The 25,418-nt window shown below is 42.8% G+C and overlaps 2 protein-coding genes across 8 annotated transcripts in view; one reads left to right on the plus strand and one right to left on the minus strand.

Moving 5' to 3' along the window:
* The window catches only part of LOC135973540 (uncharacterized), a 904,472-nt gene that overhangs the window by 432,925 nt on the left and 446,129 nt on the right, over positions 1–25,418 (minus strand). The gene's annotated exons all lie outside the window — the stretch shown is intronic.
* Positions 1–25,418, plus strand: part of COL4A6 (collagen type IV alpha 6 chain) — a 192,536-nt gene that overhangs the window by 144,557 nt on the left and 22,561 nt on the right. For 5 of the 7 annotated variants that reach the window (XM_008170050.4, XM_065557287.1, XM_008170049.4 and 2 more), the window contains 14 exons: positions 905–964; positions 3,482–3,526; positions 4,870–4,923; positions 6,157–6,226; positions 7,013–7,126; positions 8,281–8,430; positions 11,235–11,318; positions 11,545–11,705; positions 12,576–12,755; positions 14,534–14,717; positions 20,402–20,473; positions 20,950–21,057; positions 23,245–23,466; positions 23,702–23,863. In XM_008170050.4, the coding sequence (XP_008168272.2) occupies positions 905–964; positions 3,482–3,526; positions 4,870–4,923; positions 6,157–6,226; positions 7,013–7,126; positions 8,281–8,430; positions 11,235–11,318; positions 11,545–11,705; positions 12,576–12,755; positions 14,534–14,717; positions 20,402–20,473; positions 20,950–21,057; positions 23,245–23,466; positions 23,702–23,863 (1,666 nt within the window). The remainder of the gene's footprint in view (positions 1–904; positions 965–3,481; positions 3,527–4,869; positions 4,924–6,156; positions 6,227–7,012; positions 7,127–8,280; positions 8,431–11,234; positions 11,319–11,544; positions 11,706–12,575; positions 12,756–14,533; positions 14,718–20,401; positions 20,474–20,949; positions 21,058–23,244; positions 23,467–23,701; positions 23,864–25,418) is intronic. The other 2 variants (XM_065557286.1, XM_042851070.2) reach the window with 1 other exon arrangement.

The following is a 25,418-nucleotide window of genomic DNA, read 5'->3' on the forward strand; positions in this document are numbered from 1 at the left end:
AAACATCCTGCTTGGACTTCTAAAAAACAAAACATTTCATTTTTTCCTTCTCTCTGTTTCAGAATGTATTTCTTTTGTTTAAAAAAAATCAAAATATTGTGATTGTTCCAAAATTAAGCAATTTTTTGGAACTTTCTTTTGCAGAGAATTTTGACATTTTTAGGTTTTGTTCCTAAATGGAAAAAAAATCAGATTTCAAGATATCTAAATCCTCCTGTGATGCAGCGCTGAGCAACAGCTGCTGAGCCAGCCCTTTGGTCCCTGCAGCTCTAATTAATTACTTCAGAGCAAACCTCATTAGGAAGAGCTAATTGACAGGCCGAAGAGAACTAAGAGACTAATTAGACCAGGAGGCAGATAATACAAAAGGCACAGGAAGGAAGTAGGATGGGAGGAAGCAGATAGAAAGTGGGGGAGAGAGATTACTCTTTCTTGCTTGCCTCTAGAGCTGAGGGCTCCCTAGGTCAATGGGTTTAAGACTGTCTAGTGTACAAAGGTGGGGGGAAACTATTGTAAATAAACTGCATGGGGTGTTTTACCAGAAAAAGGTCTCTGAGCTGTTTGTGGACTTGAGAAGAGGCAGGAGTGAGCAGGGCCTTACTACATCTCCACAAAATGGAATTTCTGTTTTTCCATCCAGGTCGAATTAAGGGAAAGGGGCCCAAGTGGCAGCAGGAAAACACATGACTCCATCACAACCAGGGTGCTTGCACATACTTCCAGCTGTCTGTGAGGAAGGGTTTTTTTCTGGGGCTAGGAGGCCCAGTAGAGTGTCAACTCAACCTTGCTTCTCTTGTATATGTTTGTAGAGAGTTGATACACTCACCTCACCTGGGGGCTGCACGGCATTTGTCTCCAGATAGATCTGGGAGTTAACATATGTGACTTTGGCTTTTTCCCACAGGGCTTTGGGGGTATTGGCGAAAAAGGAGAAAAGGGGATCCCTGGCTTACCAGGTGGCAGGGTAGGTAACTTTACTGTGGCCTTAAATCCCTGTTCTTGACAAGAGACGTACAGACGGGAATGTTCAACTTGTTTGTAAAGTGTCTTTATTTGTATTATCATAGTGCCGCAGAGTCCTAGTCATGGACCAGGCCCTCGCTGTGCTAGGCGCTGTGCAAACACAGAACAAAAAGATGGTACCTGCCCCAAAGAGCTTCCAATCTAAGTGTCAGGCACAAGACAACAGATGGGTACAGAGGGATAGGTTGGAGGGTTCAAGGAAACAGTGAGACAATATTGGTCAGTCACCAACAGCCTAACCATTGGCAAGTTTTTCCACAAGTGTCACACAGCAAAGGAGAATTTTGAGGAGGGATTTGGAGGAGGATGGTGAGGTAGGTATTGTGGATGTTATGAGGCGCACCTCCCAAACATGGGGGAAAGTATGAAGGTGCTTGTTTGAAAACATAACAGATGAACAATGGAGGCTGGTGACACAGGCTGATCGGAGACAAGAGTTGACATCTAGACAGCAAATGAGAGATGGTTGGTAGGGTAGGATACGCTATGAAGGGCCTTGGAGGTGACAAGTAGCTTATGCTAGATGCGGTAAAGAAGATGGGGGCGATGGAGGGATGCAAAGAGAGGGATGGCATGGCCCAGGTGACAGGCTGGGAAAATTATCTTTGCGGCAGCATTCCGAATGGACGTGAGCAGATACTGCTACTTGGCCATTCTTATTCTATAGTCCCACCTGTTTTCAACTCATTGCAAACCCCATTCCCCTACTTTGCGTATCTGCTCATTTATACTTCCAAATGTACATTCAGCTTGACTCTTGAGAACGTGCTCAATCCTCACAAATTCCATCACCGGAGCTTTCATCCGTGCTGTAGTCATCTGGGACTCTAACTACAGCAGTTTCCTCCTCGGCCTTACAAATGACTGACCTTTGAGATCAATTCACAAGCAGAAGAATAGGGCAACTGATATTCACAATGAACAGCTCTGTGACCTCCAGTGCTGAGCACCTCCTGTGAGGTTTTGTATCCTCAGTTTCAATGGAAGTTAGTCAGAGTTGAGGGGACTCTGCTGGCAGGATAAGGCCCTTGGGGTTCCTTTTCTCATCTGGGCAAGTTTGGGTGCCTTTGCTCCATAGATGTGACCACAGCAGTAGCACCAAACATAAGAAATGTCATGAGAAAGAAAAATCCACATGCCTCCTTTCTCTTTGATTTTAAATTTTAACAATCCCACATTCCTGTTTTCTCCAGTATCCATTGTTTTTCTTCTCCAAAGAACATAAGCACCAAACACACTGTATATTTGGAGTCCCTCTCATACAGGACTCTTTATTCACTAGTCTTCTTTTGTGCAGGCATTGATATTTGAACTCATAGTGTTTTTGCACCTGCAGTTTAGGTCACTTGGATTTGCACCCTCCCATGGATTTAAAAACTGGCTAACTGATAGGTCTCAAAATCTAATCTCTGTATATCAGTCTGTGTTGGAGATGTGGTTAGCCACCCGGCCAAGTCACAAACGGAGCTCTTCTGGAGTAGCAAGAGTCCAAACTAATAAATTCCAACAAACAAACAAAAGGTGGTTCTGCCCTTTGGGGCTTCTGTTAAGCCTGCTCTCTGGGCCCTGTTTCCAGACCCTTTCTGGGTTACCTTTAAGAGTCTTTCTGGCGCTGGTATAGAGCATTTGGCCCCAGGCTGCTTTCCCTGGTGTACCATGCTCAGACCCTGGCTCAGAGCCTTCCACAAATGCCTGTCCTTTCCCCATGGTTCCTCTCTACATGACCCTCCTTACTCCCACCTCCTCAGGCTGGGAAGCAGCTAATTAATTATGGCATAGGTGTGGTTGGCCTTCTCTCCTCTTAAAGGGGCCAATTACCTGTGACCATGTCCCTTAGTGTGAGAAGTGCTGTTGGTTTGAGAATATATGTAATATCAAACATGGTACCTGCCAAGAGGACCTGCCCGCTCCCAGTCATGTGACAGTCACACAGCCATCCTTCAGACTACCGTGAACAGCCTGCAGAGATGTGCTTTTCACATACAACATGAAGACCAAAAGGATTCTGCTGCTTTTTGTCCTTCAAAAGTTTGAAATTATTTTTCAAGATAAAAATGACCCATCTCTTAGTTTTACAATGTGAAAGTCGACACCATGTTTTCAGTAAGTTGAGGAACCAGGACTGATTTTGTTTATAAGCACTTCAACTGTGCTAAATATGACAATGGTTACACAAGATGAGACAACTTTTGGCCTTCCTACTATTGAGTTCTTCCAAAAATGGCTTTTGATACTCAAGTTATTTAGGGTGAAATCCTGACCCTATTAACGCCAATGGCTTTGCCATTGACTTCAGTGGGGCCAGGGTTTCACCTTTAGATGTTAAGTTCTTAGGAGCAGGATTCATATATTTGTGTGTGATCGTACAGTACCTAGCATAATGGGACCTAAACCCGGTTGTGACTTTTGAGTATGAAAGAAAGATAAAGGTTAAATAACACGTATTTTGCTGTTTTAGGGATTTCTGGGATTGGATGGATCTGATGGGATTCCAGGGAAAAAGGTACCAGGCTTGTTTAATTTTGGAAATACTTTTAACGTCTCGAGAAGTCATCTGAGTGCCTAAGGTCTTCTCATATTATCCAATCTCCTATCCTCCTTAATGGGCTCCACGTCAATGTCCCAGAAGGACATTGAGAGTTGGCCAGAAGAATGTCTGAAAACCAATGTAAGATTTTCTCTCCCTAACCATTTTCCCCACCAGAGGCTTAGAAAGTATCCGCCACAGAGATTTGAAACTGTACACTCCCTCCCAGTGTAACCAACGCTCTTACTTTTCAGGGCCATCTGTCATAGTGTCCTGCACACTGGTGCAAATGGTCAGTGCATTAAGTATCTGAAAGGCTGTGACGGCCTGTGTACCCTCAGTTGTACCAGTGCCACGTGATCACAGAACAGCTATCAGAGCCATTTTTCACCAGCTTACATGTAGGCACTGAACCCTCGAAGATGTTGGCAGGTCCTTGTGGGATGGGGCAGATGTAGGTTGAATCCTCACTGCTTTCTGGTCTAGCCCTGTTTTCACAGATACTGTATGTGAGAGTATTTCCCAGAACACTTTAAAGTGAATGGTCATGAGATAGAAATGAGTCTTGAGCAGCGGGATTCTGAACCGTGCTGTTTATGAGGTGGTCTGTGGCTATCCAGGAATTCAGGATCACAGGCTGGGATAGAACCCAACAGACGTCTCTCTATGAGAATTCCCTTTAAATGCAGCCAACGCTCAGCTTATGACCTACATTGGAGCAGGTTTGATAGTCACTCCAGTAGAGGGCAGTAGTGCACTTGCACACTAGTCGTGCATCATAAGGCCAAAGGGAATTTTGGTGGCTCTGTATCAGCAGCAGAGTCCTCTGAACCATACACAGTATTACCACACACTACTGGGAAATGGTTAGTCAGTGAGATAAGACTTACCTGGTTTAGTGCAGGTGACTTGGGGGAGAAGAGGAGGCAGGAGAGAGAAATTAAATACTGGCCACAGTTTGACGAATGCCCTTTCCCTCACCAACAGTCTCAGAAATTCTGTCAGAACCCTGAGGATGACATCCTGATTTTCACTACTTCCCGTTCCACCCCATCACCGCTCCCACCCTTCTAGCTGAGTAGGCCAAGAAAAGTGTCTTTTGGAACCCCAATATGTTGCTCAGTAAGAGGGCGTTGAGACAGGGCCGCTGCCGACTTTTTCTTCCCATGGGCCAATCTTACTGCTCCTGCAGACTTCCTGCAGGACGAGCGACTGGGACTAAGATTCAAACACAGGTATTGGAGAGCACTAAAACGAGGCCTGCACAGGCCCTCCTTTCTTGTTTCATAAGCTAATGTTGTTGTGTGTTTATTTTACAGGGTCACGTTGGTTTCTCTGGTTTTCCTGGACTGGATGGAGTGCAAGGAATGAAGGTAACTTCTCCAATGGGAACATTAAAGCGCTGCCCCTATTACAAAATTTGTCGTTACTCCAGTCAAATCTCTTTCTTACTTCTGTATCATTGTGATGTTTTCTTTAATGTCAGTTTTCCATCTGCTTCATTGTCAGGGTAACTAAATTGGTGGTTATGGTTTTCTGGTGAACCCTCATATATTTTAAGTGAGTTGTCCTGATAATACTACGTTTTGTGTGTGATAGCTGTATGCTTCCTCGCTGGAGAGAAATGGGAGTACAGTCCCTTCTATATCCTTCAATCTACCCCAGTGAATCTTCGCTACGAAAGGAGTAGAGATACTGGTCTACTCTCAGAGCACTATTGCTGGAAGAGACAACAAAACAACATTTCATCAGCAGACACCATCAGGGCGCTAGTGATGAGATGCAGGGTGACATTACCAACTCTTGCTTATTTTAGTTGGGTGAAGTCAGGTGTGGCTGGAGGCTGTCAGGCCTCACAAAGTTCAAGTTACTGAACTTCAGGGCTGAAGGGCCTGTAGATAATGACGGTTATGGGTGCTTTAGGCATGCATGTATTAATAACAACTCACCTGGGCTTTTACCAAGGGGTAGTACAGAACGGTGTGAGCAGAGATGATGAACCTGATATTGGTCTATATGTTGGTTTGATAAATGATGTTTTGTGAACATGGTACAAGGATGCCAATGCTCTCTCCTGAGCTAGCAAAATGCAGGCAGGTAAGGGATAAAAGCACCTTTCCGTGGACAGCAGTTAGTTTCGTCATACAAGTGGTGTATAACCTTGGCTACACTGGCGCTGTACAGCACTGTAACTTGCTGCACTCATGGGTGTGAAAACGCCCCCCCCGAGCGCAGCGAGTGCAGCCTGGTAAAGCGCCAGTGTAATCAGCGCCTGCAGCGCTGCACGCTCGCTCGCAGCGCTGCAAGCTACTTCCCTCGGAGAGGTGGAGTACTTACAGCGACTACACTCGTGCTTCACAGCGCTGCCGCAGCAGCACTGTGAATTGCCAAGTATAGCCAAGGCCTTAGTCTGAATGCAGAGATCATTAGGAAGAACAGAAGAGCAAAGGGAATAATTCATTAAAAAAGGAATCCTTATTACATCAAGGAACTACTATTAACTTTGCCACCAAGGCAGATCCCTGTATAGTAACAGGCACTCTTTCTTCCCTGCTTTCTGGTCTTTAAAAAACTTGAAAACAATATGAATCTGTTTAAATTTACAGGGTGAATTAGGTGAAATGGGTCCTCCAGGCCCACTTATTTCTCTTGATAGAGAAGACGGACTGGTCTCAGGTAACTCTTTAGATTTTGTTTTGCAAAGTAATTTTAAATGCACCTATCTTAATCCGCTCTATGTCCTTCTTATTTTTTTATGTTAATACAAATTTTCTTATCAACTCACCAGCACTGTTCAGTGGGCCAAATTCATCCCTGTTGTAATTACATTGACTTAGTGGTATTACTACAGGGATAAATTTGGCCCAGTGTGTGCAGCTTCAGAGTTTGCTGTATATCTGCAACTCTCCCAATTAAATGCAATGCTATCTGAATACAGGCAGAGTGATATGTTTAGAGCATGAGTGATTGACTGTGTTAGCATCATCCTGTATATCTGGAGCCCAGAAAAATGTACACCACCCATAGGCTTATTTCTTTGTAGCAATGCTATTAAGAGAAAACTCCCCCTTTTCTCTCTTGCAAATAAATAAATTGAATGCCTCTTTAGTATTCTCACTCATTCACTGTTGCTGGATATTACTGAGGAGAATAGTGTAGTAAATTCCAGGACTGAATAAGCCATGGGTGGAAACAACATCTGCAGCTCCATTGGTGAGAGCAGAAATTACACAGTCTAGCTTCTGCATATAGTGCTGTGGGGCATAAGATGATCACCAGTTGGTGCCAGGGAGAAATTTCTGCCTAGTGTTACTGCATTGGGTGAATAAGCATATTAAAAAGTGGTCTGCACCTTTTGCTAGCACAGAGCAATGGCCAATGTGGGAGACAAGGGAGCGGACTACATGGACTCTTCCTGCAGGGTCATTCTTGAGTTTTTCTACTTTTAATATTTTTGTCCAGTAGGTGTGCCAGGAGATCCCGGGACTCCAGGGACTCCAGGCCCTCGAGGAGATGAAGGAATTGCCGGTTTACCAGGCCTTCCTGGCACCCCAGGTCTCTCAGCTCTTGTTCAAGGTAAAACATCTGCTAATATGAGTTGCAAGTAAGCTGCTAGCATGCTGTTTGTCCATGTTTGTAGCTGTCTTTGCTTGTGTATCGACACAATTAATTGAACAGCTGTTGATTCACTTATTAATGGAGGTGCTGAAATCCCCACTTCAGGATTGTAGCATGCGTAACTTCACTTAAGCAGCCTTGGCGATACACTCTGCCAAGCACAATAGCTAGAATATTGTAACCTGTGTGAGGAATAGTATTTTATGTGAAAACAATTTAATTCAGAGATAGAGACAGAAAACCTGGGAGAACCAATATCTAGCTTTTCTCTCATTTGCCATGCAAGACACAGAGGGTTTAATTCGATGCCCTGGGAAGTCATTGGCATTGACTTAAGTGAGAGCAGGCTCAAGCCCATAGCAATTAGGGCATATCTCAGTGCATTTGTGAATATGCAACACAGCTGTGTTCGTGGCCTTTCTGTGTTTGTGAGTTCCCTGGCAAATGAGTTTGCTGGCAGTTTTGTTCACAGAAACGGAGAACTCTAAGTAAATATTAGAAAATCTGTTAAAAATGACTTTTGAGTGTAGGTTCTCACCCTGGAAACCCGAAGCTAAGAGATGGATGAGCTAGTCGTGGTACAGAAACAATCTGGTGTGTCCAGTCAAAAGTAATCAATGTAACCTGAATGTCACACATTGAACCCTTGCCCTCAAACGATCTACAGATTGAGAATTATTTGTCAAATTATTTTGCTCACCGGACAATTTGCAAATAGGAAAAAAAGTCTATATTTGTCAAATTATCCACTATACATTATTCACTCAGTAACAATAATATAGCTTTTATATTGTGCTTCACATTTTCAGAATATATCACTAGCTTGCTTAATTATTTATGCTCACTAACCAAAGTGACTTAACTAAGCCTCTGCACTAATGCAGTATTTTCGCTGGCCTAGGCAGCTGCCGTTTATAATAGTAAAAAAGGTGTGACTCTCAAAGATGGCTATTGTTAATAGTCTTTTCTTTATGTGCAATGATAAGACTTCCTGCATGAACATAATATCAGCCCAATGTGCAATGCTAATCTTCATAAAATGAAAAATATCTGGATCCACATGCTGCTGGAGAGTTGGCTAACTACATAGTATATGCCTATGTTTTCTTTAGGGCCACCAGGTCCCATGGGATTTCCAGGTATTCCAGGTACTACTGGTGAACCAGGAGACCAAGGGAGAGCAACAATTGGATTACCGGGCACTCCAGGCATAGATGGTTTACCGGGTATGCCAGGACCTCCAGGATTGCCTGGTCCATCACGTATGTAAATTTCTTAGACTTGCTTTTGTACAGGATTGAAATATAAACAAACAAAATAATCTTTTGGTGTGCTCTCTTTCTCTATATGTATATTATTTACCATTGAAGAATATGCATCTGTCTATATTAAGTACTTATATGGCCCCTCATGAGTGCTGGATGTGAGTGCCTTACGATCTGTAATGTATTTATCCTCATAACACCTTGAGAGGTAGGGAAATGCTATTATGCCCATTTTACAGGTGAGGAACTGAGACAGAGAGGGACTAAGTAACTTGCCCGAGGTCACGCTGGAAGTCTGTGCCAGAGCAAGGAGTTGAATCTGGGATTCCCAAGTCCTAGGCTAGTGCCCTAATCACTGGCCCAAGAAACAGAAGAAGTGAGGTATCAAACCTGGGGCCTCATACATGCAAGGCATGTGCTCTAGCACTAAACTATATGCCTCAGTTACATGAAGAGCACATACTCTAGCATTGATCTACGTTCCCCATGTACAGTAAAACGCCAGCTCTATCTACTCAGTTTGGATTCTTTCATTGACGAATGGGCAATCATCAGACTAGCCAGGATGGGCAGGGTTGGTGTCCCTAGCCTCTGTTTGCCAGAAGCTGGGAATGGTCAACAGGGGTGGATCACTTGATGATTACCTGTTCTGTTCATTCCCTCTGGGGCACCTGGCATTGGCCACTGTCAGAAGACCGGATACTGGTCTAGATGGACCTTTGGTCTGACCCAGTATGGCCACTCTTATGGTCTTATTTTTTTATGTAGTGATCTCCAGAAAGGATAAAGCATGAAAACCTAGTTATTTGAATGTTGCCAACAAATGTTGGGTTGCTACAGAGCAAATCAATTATAAAAACTATAATGAAGTTACATTCATCAGCTGTCTCTTATTAAGATGTACAGCTTTCAGTCATTTCTTGTGTTTCCCCATGACATCATGGGCAGGGATGATATCCCTAGCCTCTGTTTGCCAGAAGCTGGGAATGGGCAACAGGGGATGTATCACTTGATGATTACCTGTTCTGCTCATTCCCTCTGGGGCACCTGGCATTGGCCACTGTCGGAAGACAGAATACTGGGCTAGATGGACCTTTGGTCTGACCCAGCATGGCCATTCTTATGTTCTTATGAGAACAGCTCAGATGAGTAAGTATTGTGGATCAGGATTGTCAGATAGGACCCAAAGTATAAAGATGCATCTTTTAGATTTAAGGATGCTGGCCTTTTATCTGTACTTTATTGCTGCCCTGCTTGGTATAATAACATACATTCTGATTCATTTTGCTTAGAAAATGAGTGATAAATGAAAAGGATTTAATTCTGTATCAGCCTTGTATTCTAGAACACTGCCTAGTATGCTGGGTAAGGAATTTGGTGTTTTGTGCTGATGACCTGCCTTCCTCTTGATAAAGCTGAACTTTCAGAACATGAACATGCGATGGATATTATGTTGTCCCTCAGTCTGTTGACATGTTATTGTCAGACAGTATTAAGTCAATGGGGAAGGCACAACCACTCCCTTATCAATAATTGACTCAGTCGAATAGGTAGAATTAGGCCCTTTCACTGCAGCTAAAAAGTTCATACCTTTTTGCAGCAGTTTTTTCATTTGTTTGAATGGAAGATTAGGAAAGTGTGTACTGTACAGTACAGGCAGTATCTCACAGCTAATGGGGTCCTTTAAAATGGCTTTACTGGATCTCCTTAAAGCTAGGACTGCCAATCACTTAATGTCAGATGCGGCAGTGTTTTGTTCTAAAACCAAGTTTATGTGGAAAGGATTTTAACAGTAATATTTTCGAATCAATTTTTCCCTCTGTTTTCACTTTAACCCAAGTTCCACTATCTTCCCCTGCATGCAGATCAATGTAGGGAATACTCCTGCAGTGGTGGAGGGGAAGTAGGGGGGAGGGAGCAGATTGTTTTCATCTCTAACTTCAGTAAGCCAATTTGCCTTCCAGTCTTAGTTATTTTAAAATAAACGCCTGGTCCCAGCACACTGGCAAAGTAACTGGGAGAGAGGCTGGGGAGCTCTGCAGGGGACAGGCAGTTGGGGTGGGGTGGGGGTTACAGTCCTTCACACGCGCAGCAGAGCCATTGTACAAACACTAGGTAACCCTGATAGCTCCTGTTCCCATAGACCTCAAGAGCGCAATGGCAGTGGAACTGCATAGTCACAAATCCGTTGATTTGCCCCCATTTCAACCTCTCTCCCCTCCTCCTTAAAAACCCTGTGCATTGGGGTGCAGGGAGTCCTGGCAAAGTATGGCTTCCCAGGGCATGTAGGATACAGCCCCCTCTGTAGGGTCCCAGCATCCTGCCTCCTCGGTACAGTGAAACCTCAGGAGTTCTATATCATCAGGTCCCAATGTGGAAATGGAGGCTGAGGAAGGCAAGGTTTGACCTGAATAATTTTCACTTCTCTCTAGACCCTCTCAGTTTCACCTTGATTTGGTCTTGTGCCGGTTGTTAGTTTTTGAAATAAGAAGTGTACCTGGCAGACCAAGAGAAAAGGAAAACCCCAGAGTATTAATACTCAGGGCTTCTTCTGCTGGTCTCTGTGGTACCCTACCAAGCCAAAGCAAACTTAACATGGACAACATTACGGTACTGGGCCAAATTCTGTTCTTCATGGAATTGAAATCAGTGCAGTCGCATCCACTTATACCAGAACTCAGTATGGCTCCAGGCCATCTGCCCAAAGTAGCTGTTATTGTGGCTGGCTAATGGAGCTGAATGAAATTTAGACTGCCCGTGCCTTTGCTGATATCCTTTCCTCCTTGTGTTTCTATCTGAAGAAATCCTCAATGGAGAACCTGGGGAACCAGGAAGACCTGGACAACGGGGAACACCAGGAGTTTTCGGACTAAAGGGGACCAGAGGTGAAATTTACCGTAACTTTCCTACCTTGCCGCTTGCATCGTCATTGAAACCTGTGCAAAATGGTGTGAAATGCTACCTAGCCAGAATGGCTTTACACTCACTTTGCTCATTTTGTACTCACCGATGACACCAAGTGCAAAGCAGTGTGGGAAGGTTCAGGCAATGGAGATCCAATTATCTGTTTCCACAGTGCCAACAAAAACTCTCTTTCACTCTGTTTTCCAGGGGATCCAGGTGATTGTGCTTGTGATGGAGGAGCCACAAGAGCTGGACCAAAAGGTGCACCAGGCCCTCTGGGTCCACCAGGAAGTCCTGGTGAACCTGGATTTAAGGGTTCCAGTGGAGATCCAGGCACTGTGGGTTCACAAGGGCTGCGAGGGCCTCCAGTAAGTCAGGATAGGATTTCTTCAGTTTCCGCCGGTTAAAGGAAAAAGTGTTGGTCTCGTGCCATTAGCCAAAATTGTCTAAATTGAAACCTAAAGGATTTTTTTTTTAAATGATTGTTTCTGCTTGGTTGGGTAAGAAGGCAAAAAACAATTCGTAGAAATAAGATAAAAGCCCAGAAATGTCATCAATGCAAGGTGTTAGAGAGAGAAGGTCGTTGGTCAGAGCTCTCTATGTAAGCTCAAAAGCTTGTCTCTCTGCCCAACTGAAGGTGGTCCAATAAAAGATTACCTCTCCCACCTTGTCTCTCTCTTATCCTGAGTCTAGCTTGCCTACAACAATACCGCATGCAGCAATGCACGGTTGTGATTCTGAGAGCTAGTTAGAGTGGAGACATTTAGTCAACATAAGTCTGAATAGCTCTAGTCAAGCGTGAAGTAATGAGTATTGGGTTATGGGCTCGTTCTGGGCCAGAGGTTGGTTTGGAAATGAGAAATGCATTTGGATGAAGAAAAGATAAATGGTGAGCCCTTTGCCTGTTGGTAGCAGTAACAGTAAATGTTCCTCTCTGATGTAATTCTTTCCTAGCTGCTGCTGTAATGCCATTTTTAAGTTGATCTTTTATTTAAAAAAAAGAAGAGTGAGATTTTCAAAGTGCTGAGCATAGGCCAGCTGTGAGGACTTTTGAAAATCCCACTCTAAATGTTTCAGGCTAGTCCTGTCAGCTTCAGTGAGCTCTATGCATTTGTTGTTAATTTATTATGTAAATATTTTATCGGTCATTAATTTTTTTCCTGCTCTTGATGATTTCTGTGGAGTGAAGGCCTTTCCATGTATGTTCATATACCTGTTTTCTCTCTTTCTGCCTCCAGGCTTTACCTGGTCAACCAGGTTCTCCAGGCCTTAAGGGAGAAAAAGGGGATCCATCTTTTGCAAGAGGCAGAGGTCCCCGGGGGGATCTTGGTGCAAGAGGAGCCAGAGGGCCTTCTGGTATCCCAGGAACTCCTGGCAGAGATGGATTCCCAGGTTTACCAGGCCAGCCAGGTCCTCCGGTGAGTTTATACTTATGCAACAAAAATAAGAGTGCTTCAAAATTGTAATAAGAAGGAACAATGATAGTAAAATGGCTGAATTGTATGTTGCGATTAGGCCTGCTGTATGTGTCCAGAGATCTAAAGCTGTGCATAGTATTCATAAACTGACACTCTGTGGATAGACTCTATTTCATGTCATCCTAACAAGAAAGAAATGTCATAGTTTCATGGAGTTTAAGGCCAGAAGGGACCATTAGAGCATCTAGTCTGATCTCCCGTGTAAATTTTACTTGGATACCCCTATATTGAAGCCAGTGATTTTAGTTAGACTAAAATATTTCAGTCTTAAGGAAACTAAATTGTTGTTGTGTGCCACAGGTAGAGGACAAGAGAGACCCAAGTGCCGAGGCTCCTGCAATGGCAGGGAATTAATTAGATGGATAAATGATGGTGGCAAGCACTGCTTGTGTACGTATAAAGGAAAGTGCAATTCACAAACCCTGGGCTTGGTTTCCCACAGCAGCAGCAACCACATTGGCATGATGCCACAGCATCACTTGTGGCCATCAGCATCGCACAGGCTAACGATATTCCATCAAGCTGGTGGTGTTTTGAACAAGTCAAAGCAATTAGAATAAAGGGTCCTCACACACTTTTGACTCCGAGGGTGACAAATCTGGAGTGAGAGTAACCTGCTATAGGAATTCCAGTGCTCCATGTGGCCCAGGATTTGGGTAAACTGCCCCAAACTCCTAACAGCTCTTGGTTGCCTTTACGAGTTAACAGACAAAGATTTCTGTGCTCTCTTCTAAGGACTTGTCTTTGCTACAGTTTGCAATCCTCTTTTAACACATGGTAACTAGTGTGACCTATCATAAACTATAGCGTAGAGAAGCAACCGAAATGCATTTAATAATTTGAGACCTGCTTCTTTTCAATAAGCCACTTAGGCCTTATCTACACTACAGACTGTAATAATGTTTTCACACATATCAACTAACATGACGGTAAACTCTAGGGCACATGAGCTCTAAGTTGCCTTATTAAGTCAATTTCTTAGTCTTCACTATCTTTCAGGCACTGCTCCCATGGGAGAATGGGTGGAGCCAGAGGGTAAAGATTGCAAAGCAGGAGTCATATATGGGTTGGAATTTGAAATGCCCAGCTGGATGATTACTGTAATATTTACACTTACTTGCAGCTGAGGAGTGTTAAGCAGGACACTTTGTTAAGGAAAATCTATTCTCGCCCTTTGAACAGGAATTTCTCTCTCCTTCAAGATTAATAATAGTCCCTCAGCACATCTCTGATTACACAATCATAAGATAAACTATAGGTAACGTCTGAGAGAGAATTCTCAAGCTACAAGCACTACTTTAGTTTTAAGATTTGTTCTTTTTAAAAACAAAAGATACTATCTACCAAATTTTAAGAGTCGAATACTGAAACAGAAAACGCTGACCATGAATGTTTTAAGTAGAAAGATACAGCAAACATGTATAATATTTATATTTTGGCAAATATAATGTATTATGCAATGGTTTAAGTGGTAAGTAGAGTTTCCTGCATTTGAAAAGATTGTGAGCATTACATTTACAAGATTTCCATATACTTTATCAAACACATTTGAAACTCGCTGCTAAGAATTTAGGCTGGAGCCTTCTCCAGTAGCATCACAGTGTCCAATAGAATCACAAAACCCAACAACATTTTGGTGCACTTGTCAAAACTGTGGCCATGTGCAGTTGTTCCAGGTGCTCTTGGTTCTCAGCTGTAACTGTCTTTGCTATGTGTAGGGTGATGGTGGACTAGGATTTCCAGGCGAAAAAGGCCTGCCAGGATTATCCGGCTCCAAGGGCCGGCGTGGGGAGAGCGGTCTTCCTGGCATTGGTTTCCCAGGTCCTAGTGGAGTTCGCGGCCCTGCAGGTGACCCAGGAATGGATGGCTTTCCAGGACAATCAGGTCTTCCAGGTCCTCCAGGTAGGCTTGTTAGGGACTACTCTCATTTTGAAAAGCTGCCATGCCCCTAAAAACCAGCCAACCAAAGAAATACTCCACTTCATAATGGGATCCTAGTATTTTCAAAGCAGTAAACTAGATGTATATTTTTAAATTATTTGTGGATAGTCTATAGACAGGTCAGACCTGATCCTGCAGTCCTCACTCACCCACATAATCCTGCTGAAGTCAATGAGATTACTAACAGGAGTGTGGACTACTCATGCCAGTAAGAGGGGCAGGATGGGGCTACTGACAATAGCTAATTTTTGTAGGAGGAACAATTTTATAGCCAGTAGCAAACCTAAGGTGATTTTCTGCTAGGGATGTGGTTGAGATGAAAAGCTTTAGATAAAGAAAGGTGTAAATATTAGAGCTACATATAATAAAATATGTGCAAGACTCAGTGACTAGGAACTTTTCATGTTAACCAAACACCAGGATCATTTATGACTGATTTCACTAGGTCCTGCCTGTATTTAGCAGGTGGTACACTACTGATGAGTGTGTTGCAAGTTCCACTCTGTGCCAATTTACAGAAGAATTGAGTTGCTATCGACCCAGGCTACCGAGCTCTTTAGCTCAAGCTGAAGAAGTTGATGCTTTTAGCTTTGGAGGTTCCCCGGTTCAGTCCCTGCTGAGTCAGCCACAATAGCAGGCATGACATATGCAGCTTGAGAACGGTTGCGGGGCAGATGTTGTATGAGTTTGCTACAGTTGATATGACCGTACAGAGCTAGGTACACTTAATGACAAGTGAAGAATCCAGTAAATCTGGGCTTTATATGTGAATGCAATCTGGGCTTTATTTGTGCTATTTCAGATATGCTAGAGTCTGGAAAATAGTCTCACCATTGAACTATTGAACATAGGGAATATTTATGTCGAGATTTTAGAGCTGGTTTATTAAGGTGATTTTAACAAAAGCAATATCTTTCCTTTTCTGCTGCGGCTTTTTATTATGTTTTCCACCTTGTTTGTGTATATTTAACCTTCTGTATTTGTAATGCTTGCCCTACTAGTAATACAACTAAATATATTCATAGACATAATATTTCCCCCAAATAGTCACTGCTAAAATGACATTGAACTGAATACAGTTCTTCTTCTGACTCCAAGTCTCAGGAGGAAACCAGACATGTCTGCAATGTGCACAATGAAAAATGTCTGTGAGCATGTTTGGCCTGTTGATTAAAAAAGAAGATGCTTTCGATCGTGTGGGTTTTCTGACTTTGTTTAACCTGTGCTCCTTTGCTTGGCTGGTATAGGGGACTGCTGCTGCGGTGAGGAGGTTGGTAAAGGAATCTTAGACACAGAGGGAGGTGAGAGCTAGGCCTTAGTGGTTGTCAGAATAGCAATGGGAAGATTCCCCATTCTTCCCATCATTGCAGAGACCCACAGAATGGCATGTTACATAGCACCAGTGTTGCATTTGGTTGTTGTAATGGGCTGATTTATAATGGCCAACACTGGCATCCCATTTGAACTTTCTACATATGCCTTTTCCTGACTCGTGTCATGTGCTAAATGCTAAAAGCTCTGCTAACCTATAGTATGTGTATATATAGCTTTGCTTATTAAAACATCTCTTAGAAGGGCTGCTAAATCCAGATTGCATCATAGGCTAACTAGAGGGAATATGCTTCATGCACTGACATTCACAGCCTCATGTATATTGGGTATCAAATGGGATGCATCATAAGTCAACACATTATGTGAGTGTTACATCAAAGCCCCGCTAACAATGAATGGCTTTTTTTGTAGAAGAGCATCTATCATCAGAAAACGTAGACGAGTGTGAATAAGTCATTAGCTGATTCAATTTACACCTCCACAGATATTTGTGTGAAAGCTGTGAGAAAACCATCTCTCCAATACTTGGAAATCATTGCATTTATTAAAAAACACTTTTGATGTATTAAGCTTCATCTAACATTAAAGAAATCTGCTTAGTCAGAAAAAATAATTGCTGTTTACACTGCACTTGTTGGAAGGTTTTATGATGAAGACCAGAGAACATTTTTAAAGAGAGACATTGACCTACTGAAATTAACTTGCCAAAGGCAACATCAAGGAATTTTGCCTAAGACCACACAAAATGCAGTTACAGTAGATCAGATGAAAATTCTCATTTAAAAAATAAATGCTGTATTAGGACCTGATCATGCAAACCTTCTTGCATGTGCTGAATTCCTACTCAAGTGAGTAGTCACATTGATTTTCCTTGAGTTGCCTTCAGCTGATATCTTTGACTAGGGGATAGAGTGTTAGAACAATACTTCGGCACAGTTAGTGAGCAGTATTATGAAATTGCTCAGAAATGCTATTGGATTACCCATTTTGTGCCATTGTTGCAGTTCCCAGAAGCCTCTCACTATGTTTTCACAATAGACTTGTTCCCCTGGCATTCGGAGGCCATTGTCTGTATTGTGAGAACATAGGATATTAAGTAACTGGCGAGCACTAAGCCTTGGTTACTTCATTGTGCTATCAGACCCCAGAAATGTGAAAACCATTTCTTTAGCATATTACCATTGCCCTTCAGTTGCTCCACAAATACAATTCCCATTGTGCTACCAGTCTAGTGCTGGCTAATTACATAAAGCATTGAATACTGTCATTTTCTGGATGTTCACTTAAGCAGGCCCTTAAAAAAACATGTGTTTGAATATAAAAATGTTAATTAAACTGCCCTTTCTGAGCTAGTTGATGGATTGGACATCCCCTTTTTGAAAAATGGCATTCTACACAATGCTGTGATTATGGAGGGATTGTTGGAGATGGATTTTAATTTTTGGCTGCCTTATAAAACATTCAGTGTCAGGCTCGGGAATGCAGAATGCCAGGATCTGAGCAAAGAAATCACATCTTTAAATGTTGCTACCCTCTGAACAGTTAAAGTAATCTCCTGTCTAAATGTACCTATAGGTAGGCAGCAAACTAAGCATTAACATTCTGCAACCTAAGAACTTGTTTCTCACGTCTCTCTACCTCTGAATATAAATTAGACTGGTGAATGTTTTATTTTATGTATCTATTATTTTTGATGCTCCTTGCTTTAAGTCTAAAATGCAGGATTTAAAGCTGAGCTGTGGTACTATCTAGAAAGAGCAGTGGTTGGTTTTAAGACAGCATCAGTATGCAAGTGTTATTGCAAAGTTTTGTGTGTGTGTTATTCAGGGGGTTAGACACCTATACATTCATTCTGTTATCAACTAATGCCTCGCATCAAGGTAAAAGTAATGAATTTAAGCACTGACCTTTGGTCTTCCAGTATCAAAGCAGAACATCTGTTGTTTCTTCTAGTACTTGCACAGCAGCATCAAAACACAAGTACATTAGAGCCCCAGGAGGTTTTCTTCCCCACCACCTCCTTCTCCTCCCTCCCCTTCTCTCCCCCTCCTGCACATTCAGCTTCATTAGCTGAGGTTAAGGGCTGCCAGCAGTCCTGATTAACTAGAATTTGTGATTTGGGTCATTTCACTCCCCTCTCCCCCCCACCCACCCACCCCCATCTTGTGATCACATGAATCAGAATCACAAAATCCTAGAATATGGAGTTGGGGGGAGGAACTAGAGGTGGGGTGGAAAAGGGTCACCCAGTCTGGTGGAACTCCGATGAGATAAGCTGCTCTCACAAGACTTTTCCAGTTTTACTGAAATCTCTTGAGAAAGCTCACAAGGTTTTGATGCCATTGATTGAACCCTAACCATAGCTCTGATTCAGCCTCAAAACTAAATGGAATCCATACGCCACCTTCTTGGCCCATCAATAGAAAAAAATCTCTTACGTAATTTAATCTTTCTTTTGGCCATTGCCTCATCCCCCATGGGTTCCCTATTCCTGTTGTTGATTAAAATCAGAACTGAGCCATATTGATTATCTCTGGTGTAACTCTATTGTCTTCATTGGTTTGACACCAGGAATGATTTTGTCTCAGTGTCTTTTACTAAATAAAACTCAGAAGCCACCTGAGAATTGCCGTTATTTGAAAGATACCAGTGTCATTTACAAAATGAAGTCTTAGGTTCACAACCCCGCTGTCAGTAAAAGGTCTAGATTTACTATGCCTAGTCCACTCATTACGTCTGGTGGCAGCAGAAGTGCAGCCGAGAATTGGAGTGCCTGGTGATGTAGCCCATGAGTTGGGCTGGGATATCAGGTTGGGAGTGGGGATTGGGTGGCAAGCTCTTGCAGAATTAGTTGTAAAAAACAAGAAGCAGCTAATCCACAATCTCTGATTGGTTAATCGCTGAACCTGCAGAAAAAATTGCACCAGATTTTAATGGGCCAGTATTAGTAATCATGTAGTAACTAGCTATTTAACTTTTTGTACAGAAAGACTCCAAAATGGGAGGGGCAGGAAAAAAATCCCCTTTCCCCACTCTCAGAAATATGGTCTTAACCTAACTCTAAGGATCAGTTCTGATGTGACATTAGTTCAGACAAAATATATTTTAAAATCCTTTAGGTTTTCGTTTTGAGAAGGTTAATTTATTCTAGGAGTTTTTAGGCCAAGCCTGTTCTAATAGTGTAGGCCCTAACCCTGTAGTCCTTTTACTTAAGCAAATGCCTATTGAAGAAAGTGGGATCTTTTTCTTAATATAAAGGGACTGCAGGATTGGACCCCTAGTTAGTTATGCCAGCACTCATGTGTTCTTAGCAATACTGTATCAATGGAGTATCAAATTGCCAGAGTCTGACAAAGGTGGACATTGCAGACATAAGAGAGTTTTCAAATAAATTTAATAGTCTGATGGTTCTAATAATGCCACCCAGACCTCATTCCACTGATAAGTTAGATACTTTTGTTTCTCAAACAAAGGAAAAGGATGAGCTGTACAACCACTGATTCCTATTTGCTCTTAGTATGCTAACAACTAAGCTGTGTGGTTACTTTTCAGACTCATGGACTATAGAAGAATCAGTTGGAGAAAAAGCAGAATTAAATAAAAAAATACATGCATGGCCACACAAAACTCTGTGTAAACCTGTGGAATGACCCAGCAGAAAGCACAAACACAGGGACAGTCAAGAAGGGCCAAGATTTTAAAAAACGGGTGCCTACATTTTGTCTCCTACATTGATTTTTGTCATTGAATAGATTACTTGAGTTTTCATAAGTTCTGGGCACCCACTAGTTCCCCCAACGTAAGCTGACGCAGTACCTAGACTGTACACTCCTTGGGGCAGGGACTGTCTTTTCCATCTGTTATTTTTACAGTGCAACGCACAGTGCAGCCCTGATCTTTGACTGGGGCTCTGGCGCATTACCATAATAGAAATAATAAGTAGCAGTTCTTATGTACAGTTCTCATCACCATTTTACAGGTGGGGACGCAAACCGGTCACACAGTGAGTCACAGTCAGGGCTGGGATTAGACAATAAATTGAACTTGCAGTCTTGTGCTCTAGCCACTAGCCCAGACTTCCTCTCTTTAGTTTAGTGTCAGTAAACTTAGAACATCAACAACATTAGCCTTAACGTCCTGCAAAGCAATAGATTTTGTTGAGCAAGAGTTACCCTGTGGCAGATGTGAATGTGCATTACATGTAGTGATTTGCAGTGCATAGGTTCACTCATCATTGCTCATAATTTAGTCTGGACATTCAATGTTCTCATTATAACCAGCTAACTACAGTTACAACATATTCCTTTTTCTAGGGATCACCTTGCCCTGTGTAGATTCTGGAGCGTTTGGTGCACCTGGGCCTCCAGGAATACCAGGATTTCCAGGTATGGAGATTGACTTTTAAATACGCTATGTAATACACTGGCTTATTGTCTGTGTTGAGTCGCCCTCCAGCAAGGAGAGATCCTGCTGCTTAATCAGAGCTAAATAATAGTTACTCCTGTTGCTCAAGTTGGTGGGGCTTGGGCTTGCTTCCTGGAGGTGCTGGGTTTGATTCCTACTGACAGTTGTTCTGTCTATATATATGTGTGCAGCTCCTATTCATAACTCTGTGAAAGTCATTGTTAATGAGGGGTGTAGAGAACTTTTGCCCTGTCATGCAGCTCCCCCAAAACAAAACACTTGTCTCTCTGTGTTTGTTCAGTTGATGAGATGATCACAGACTTGGGGTGACGTTGACTAGTTTAAATTAGTACAGTAGTTGGGCATTTTGTGGTTAGCTTTGCATGAAATATCTAATCCCACTTCACAATAATATGCTTGTGTCCCCCATCCTGAATTAATTTTTTTTAATCTTCAGGTCCCAAGGGCAGCCTGGGGTTTCCAGGCAGTCCAGGTCAACCTGGATTAAGTGGGTCAAAAGGACAACCAGGTATTCCAGGATCAATGGGATTGCCAGGAGCACCAGGTAAGAAAGGAGTTAGTTATGGAACTTTAGATTGTCTTTTTAATGTACAATACTGTATTTTATCGGGGGGGCTCTCAAACTCTTTACCCATCCTCTTCTATTCATGAGCATCCAGACGGCGCTGCATCCTAGTGATGATCATTGTTATTTTAGAGCCATTGCTATATGGAAAAATAATATTGGGGAAGTATTGAAAGTGTTTTAGCTATCTTTAATATTTTAATATTTTAATTAGGAGAGATTAATAAGACTGGGGCTTTTCAGCTTGGAAAAGAGATGACTAAGGGGGGATATGATGGAGGGCTATAAAATCATGACTGGTGTGGAGAAAGTAAATAAGAAAGTGTTTCTTCACCTTCTCATAAAACAAGAGCTAGGGGTCACCAAATGAAATTAACAGGCAGCAGGTTTAAAACAAACAAAAGGAAGTGTTTCTTCACACAACGGACAGTCAACCTGTGGAACTCTTTGCCAGAGGATGTTGCAAAGGCCAAGACCATAACAGGGTTCAAAAAAGAACTAGATAAATTCATTGAGGATAGGTCCATCAATGGCTATTAGCCAGGATGGGCAGGGATGGTGTTCTTAACCTCTGTTTGCCAGAAGCTGGGAAAGGGCGACGTCAGATGGATCACTTGATGATTACCTGTTCTGTTCATTCCCTCTGAAGCACCTGGCATTGGCCACTGTCAGCAGACAGGATACTGGGCTAGATGGACCTTTGGTCTGACCCAGCATGGCCGTTCTTATGTTCTTAATGTGATGTAGTAGCTACGACTAAGGAGGAGAGCCAGCAACATGTGACCATTGAGCTCAAGTGTTTTGTGGGATACAGTTTGGGAACCACTGATTTTTAATGTAAAATGGGTGTGGCATCTGCATGGCTATCCCAGTCACTTGGCGGTGTGGCTATGGGTATGGTAATCAACATACAACATTTGAAATGCTTTTTAAGTTCTGTGATTTTTGTGATGTTTGCAGTCAAACATACAGAGTAATACACCATGCAGAACAGCAGAAAAGTCACAAGGCAGGATTTTTAAAGTGTTTTTTCCTTCTGTCTGTTTGTTCCTGAGGAGACCTGGCCTAAGTGAGGAAATCATTGCAGAAGCACTGCTGACCTAAGTTCCCTCTAAGCTGCACAGCCGCACAGCTGCCTATTAAGCCCCGGGCAAGGGCTCAGGGCTGCAGCAGGGAAAGATGCGTCTCTCCCAGCATGGACCTGCCAAGGTAGAGAGAGGCACCTCTCCCTGCTGGCCCCAGCACGTAGCCCCCAGGCAGCCTGCACCCCAAATTCCTCATCCCCAGCCGCACCCCAGAGCCTGCACCCCCCCCTTGCATCCCAATCCTCTGCCCCAGCCCTGAGCCCTCCTCCCACACTCCAAACCCCTCGGCCCCACCCCCAGCACATGAATTTCGTTATGTGCACCAATACGGAGGTGATGTGTGATACATCACCTCCCTACTGGTGCACATAAAAAAATTCATTCCGCACATGGGTGGGAAAAACTAGAGGGAACACTGCTGCTGACATGAAAATCCTCAGTTGTTTTATCCTTACAGCAGTTTAGCAACACTCTCGATGGTGTCCTTTCACACCATGCTTTCCAGCCTTTGTGGTACCAGTGTGTTCTAGGACTCCTGAATCATCTACCCCATCGTCCCAAAAGCTGTCATTGGGAATGCAAGGGCTTTTGGGTGATATCCACTCATGAGGCATTGCAGTGTAGGATGAAGTGACTGGGTGAACAAGTGCAGCTGCAACATTTGCGACTTGCCCTTACTAGTGAGACACCGTTTATAGACTCAGATGGTTGTAGTCAGACTGTAAGTAATGCCTTTATTGTAGGCAATACATCCATCTGGTAAAACCAGTACTTGTAAAGCAGTAGAGATCGCTAGTGTGTGTGCATTTATAACCTCAAAATGCTCTAAAACCTTCATTTCATTTAAAATGAAAAGAACTTGTTTAGAAAACCAAAGGTTTTCCATTTAGTTTCCCTTCTTTTTGTCCTTTTCCACCTCTTTATTAAACATTCAAAACCAAAAAATGGTTGTTTTCAAAATACATTTTTTCTGTATGAAACAAAAAAAGTGCATTTGTTAGACATTTTAATTCATATGGATATTGTTTCCTTCCTGCTGTGTATTTTCTGCTGTGTATTATTGGCTGGGTTTTTCTTTAAGGCTTTCCTGGGCCTCGTGGAGATCAGGGACCACAAGGACTTCCTGGACTTGATGGAACAGATGGTTTCCCTGGAAAGATGGGAGCTCCTGGCTTGTCAGGGGTAAAAGGAGCTCCAGGTGAAGTGTTTGGTGCTGAAAGAGGAGCCCTGGGTGAGCCTGGCAGACCTGGATTCCCAGGAAATAAAGGGCTTATTGGAGAACCTGGATTTCCTGGACAGACGGGTGAGCGCCCTTGCTGCTGGTTTCCTGGAATCTGGAACTGTTTATCTTTCCAAAAAAATGTTACTTTCTAGTATCTTCTTGAGGCCAGTTCATCAGTTCCTCTAAGCTGTTTGTAGTTCTGTGTTTACTAAGTTTCCCTGAGCATCTAGTGTAATTCTGAGATGATTTATACAAGTTTTAAAAACAGGTAACTTTATTCTCACCTGGGAAGTAACATCCCACCTCTCACTCTCAGGTGTTGACGGAAGGCCTGGCTCACCAGGTTTTAAAGGCCAACCGGGCAATCCAGGGTTTCCAGGTATTGGTGGATTGCGAGGACCTCCTGGTCCTGGAGGTCCATTTGGCATTAAAGGAGAACCAGGTCCCAGGGGAGCAGTTGGCTTCTCAGGATCACCAGGTATGTAGTGTCTCTGATGAGGTTGAGTGGCTTACCCAAACATGAGGATGTTAAATAAGATTTAGAATAGATTTGCTATTTGCTAGGAGTTAACCCGGGGTTGCTATCCAGTGGGGCTGGATGTGTATATCTGTTCGCAGAATTTGGGCCTCGGGGATAGACTCCTCCAGCCAGAAATGGTGTTATTGTGCTGTAAGCCATAAGAGGAGAAGATAGAATGTAGTATCTTAAACGTGCCAGTTTTTAAATTACTTTGTTATTGCATATTTGCTGGATGAATGATGAATCTCCATGTTCATGCTTTAATTTCATATACATAACAAATTGTTAGAAAAGTGACCCTTGTCAGAAGGCAAAATCCTATTAACTCTGATGGGCTGAAAATTGCTGGGCTTCTCGGCACAACTATATGTATCTTTTTCATCCCCTGAGACAGTGGAAGACCATCTTGATTCCCCCTCCCTTCATGGGCCCAAGGGACTCTGAGTAGAGCAGTGGCTCTTGAGTTGCGCTACGCAAGGTCTTTCCTGGTAGCACAATATGCAACATCATGAGAATCAAGCAAAGGAGAGACCAGATGTTTAGTAGAAAATAATGGTCTGTGAGAGCATCTGTCTCTTACACAGCAGTTTGCAGAATGACAAAGCTGGAGAACTATTGGAGGAGAGAAATAAACTGAAGTTATACCCCAAATAATAAAAAAAAGTAACAGGACCAAAAAATGTCACCATGGCTAAACAGAGTAAAAGAGGTGGTTAGAGGCAAAAAGACATCCTTTAAAAATTGAAAGTCAAATCCTACTGAGGAAGAGAGTATAAACTCTGGTAAGTCAAATGTAAAAGTATAATTAGACAGGCCAGAGAAGACTTGATAGAGCAAACAGCAAAAGACACAAAAACTAACAGGAAACATTTTTTAAGTATGTCAGAAGCAGGAAGCTTGCCAAACAATCAGCAGACAATCAAGGTGCTAAAGGAGCACGCAAGGAAGAGAAGGCTGTTGCAGAGAAGCTATATGAATTCTTTTGCATAGGTCTTCACTGCAGAGGATGTGGGGGAAATCCCCACACCTGAGCCATTCTTTTTAGTTGAAAGATCTGAGGAACTGTATCAGACTGAGGCGTCAGTGGAGGAGGTTTTGGAACAAATTGATCAATTTAACTGTAGTAAGTTACCAGGTTCAGATGGTATTTACCCAAGAGTTCTGAGGGAACTAAAATATGAAATTGCAGAACTACTAACTGTGGCACATAACCTATTGTGTAAATCAGCCTCTGTACCAGATGACTAGAGGATAGCTAATGCAATTCCTGTTTTTTAAAATGTATCCATAGGCAACCCGCGCAATTACAGGCCATTAAGCCTAACTTCAGTACCAGGCAAATTGGTTGAAGCTATAGTAAGGAACAGAATTACCAGACACGTAGATGAACACAATATGTTGAGGAAGAGTGACCATGGCTTTTGTAAAGGGAAATCATGCCTCACCAATGTATTAGAATTTATTGAGGGTGTCAGAGAGCATGAGAACAAGGGTGATTCAGTGGATATAATAT

Source organism: Chrysemys picta, chromosome 9 (assembly GCF_011386835.1).
Source record: "Chrysemys picta bellii isolate R12L10 chromosome 9, ASM1138683v2, whole genome shotgun sequence".
Lineage (NCBI taxonomy): Eukaryota > Metazoa > Chordata > Testudines > Emydidae > Chrysemys > Chrysemys picta.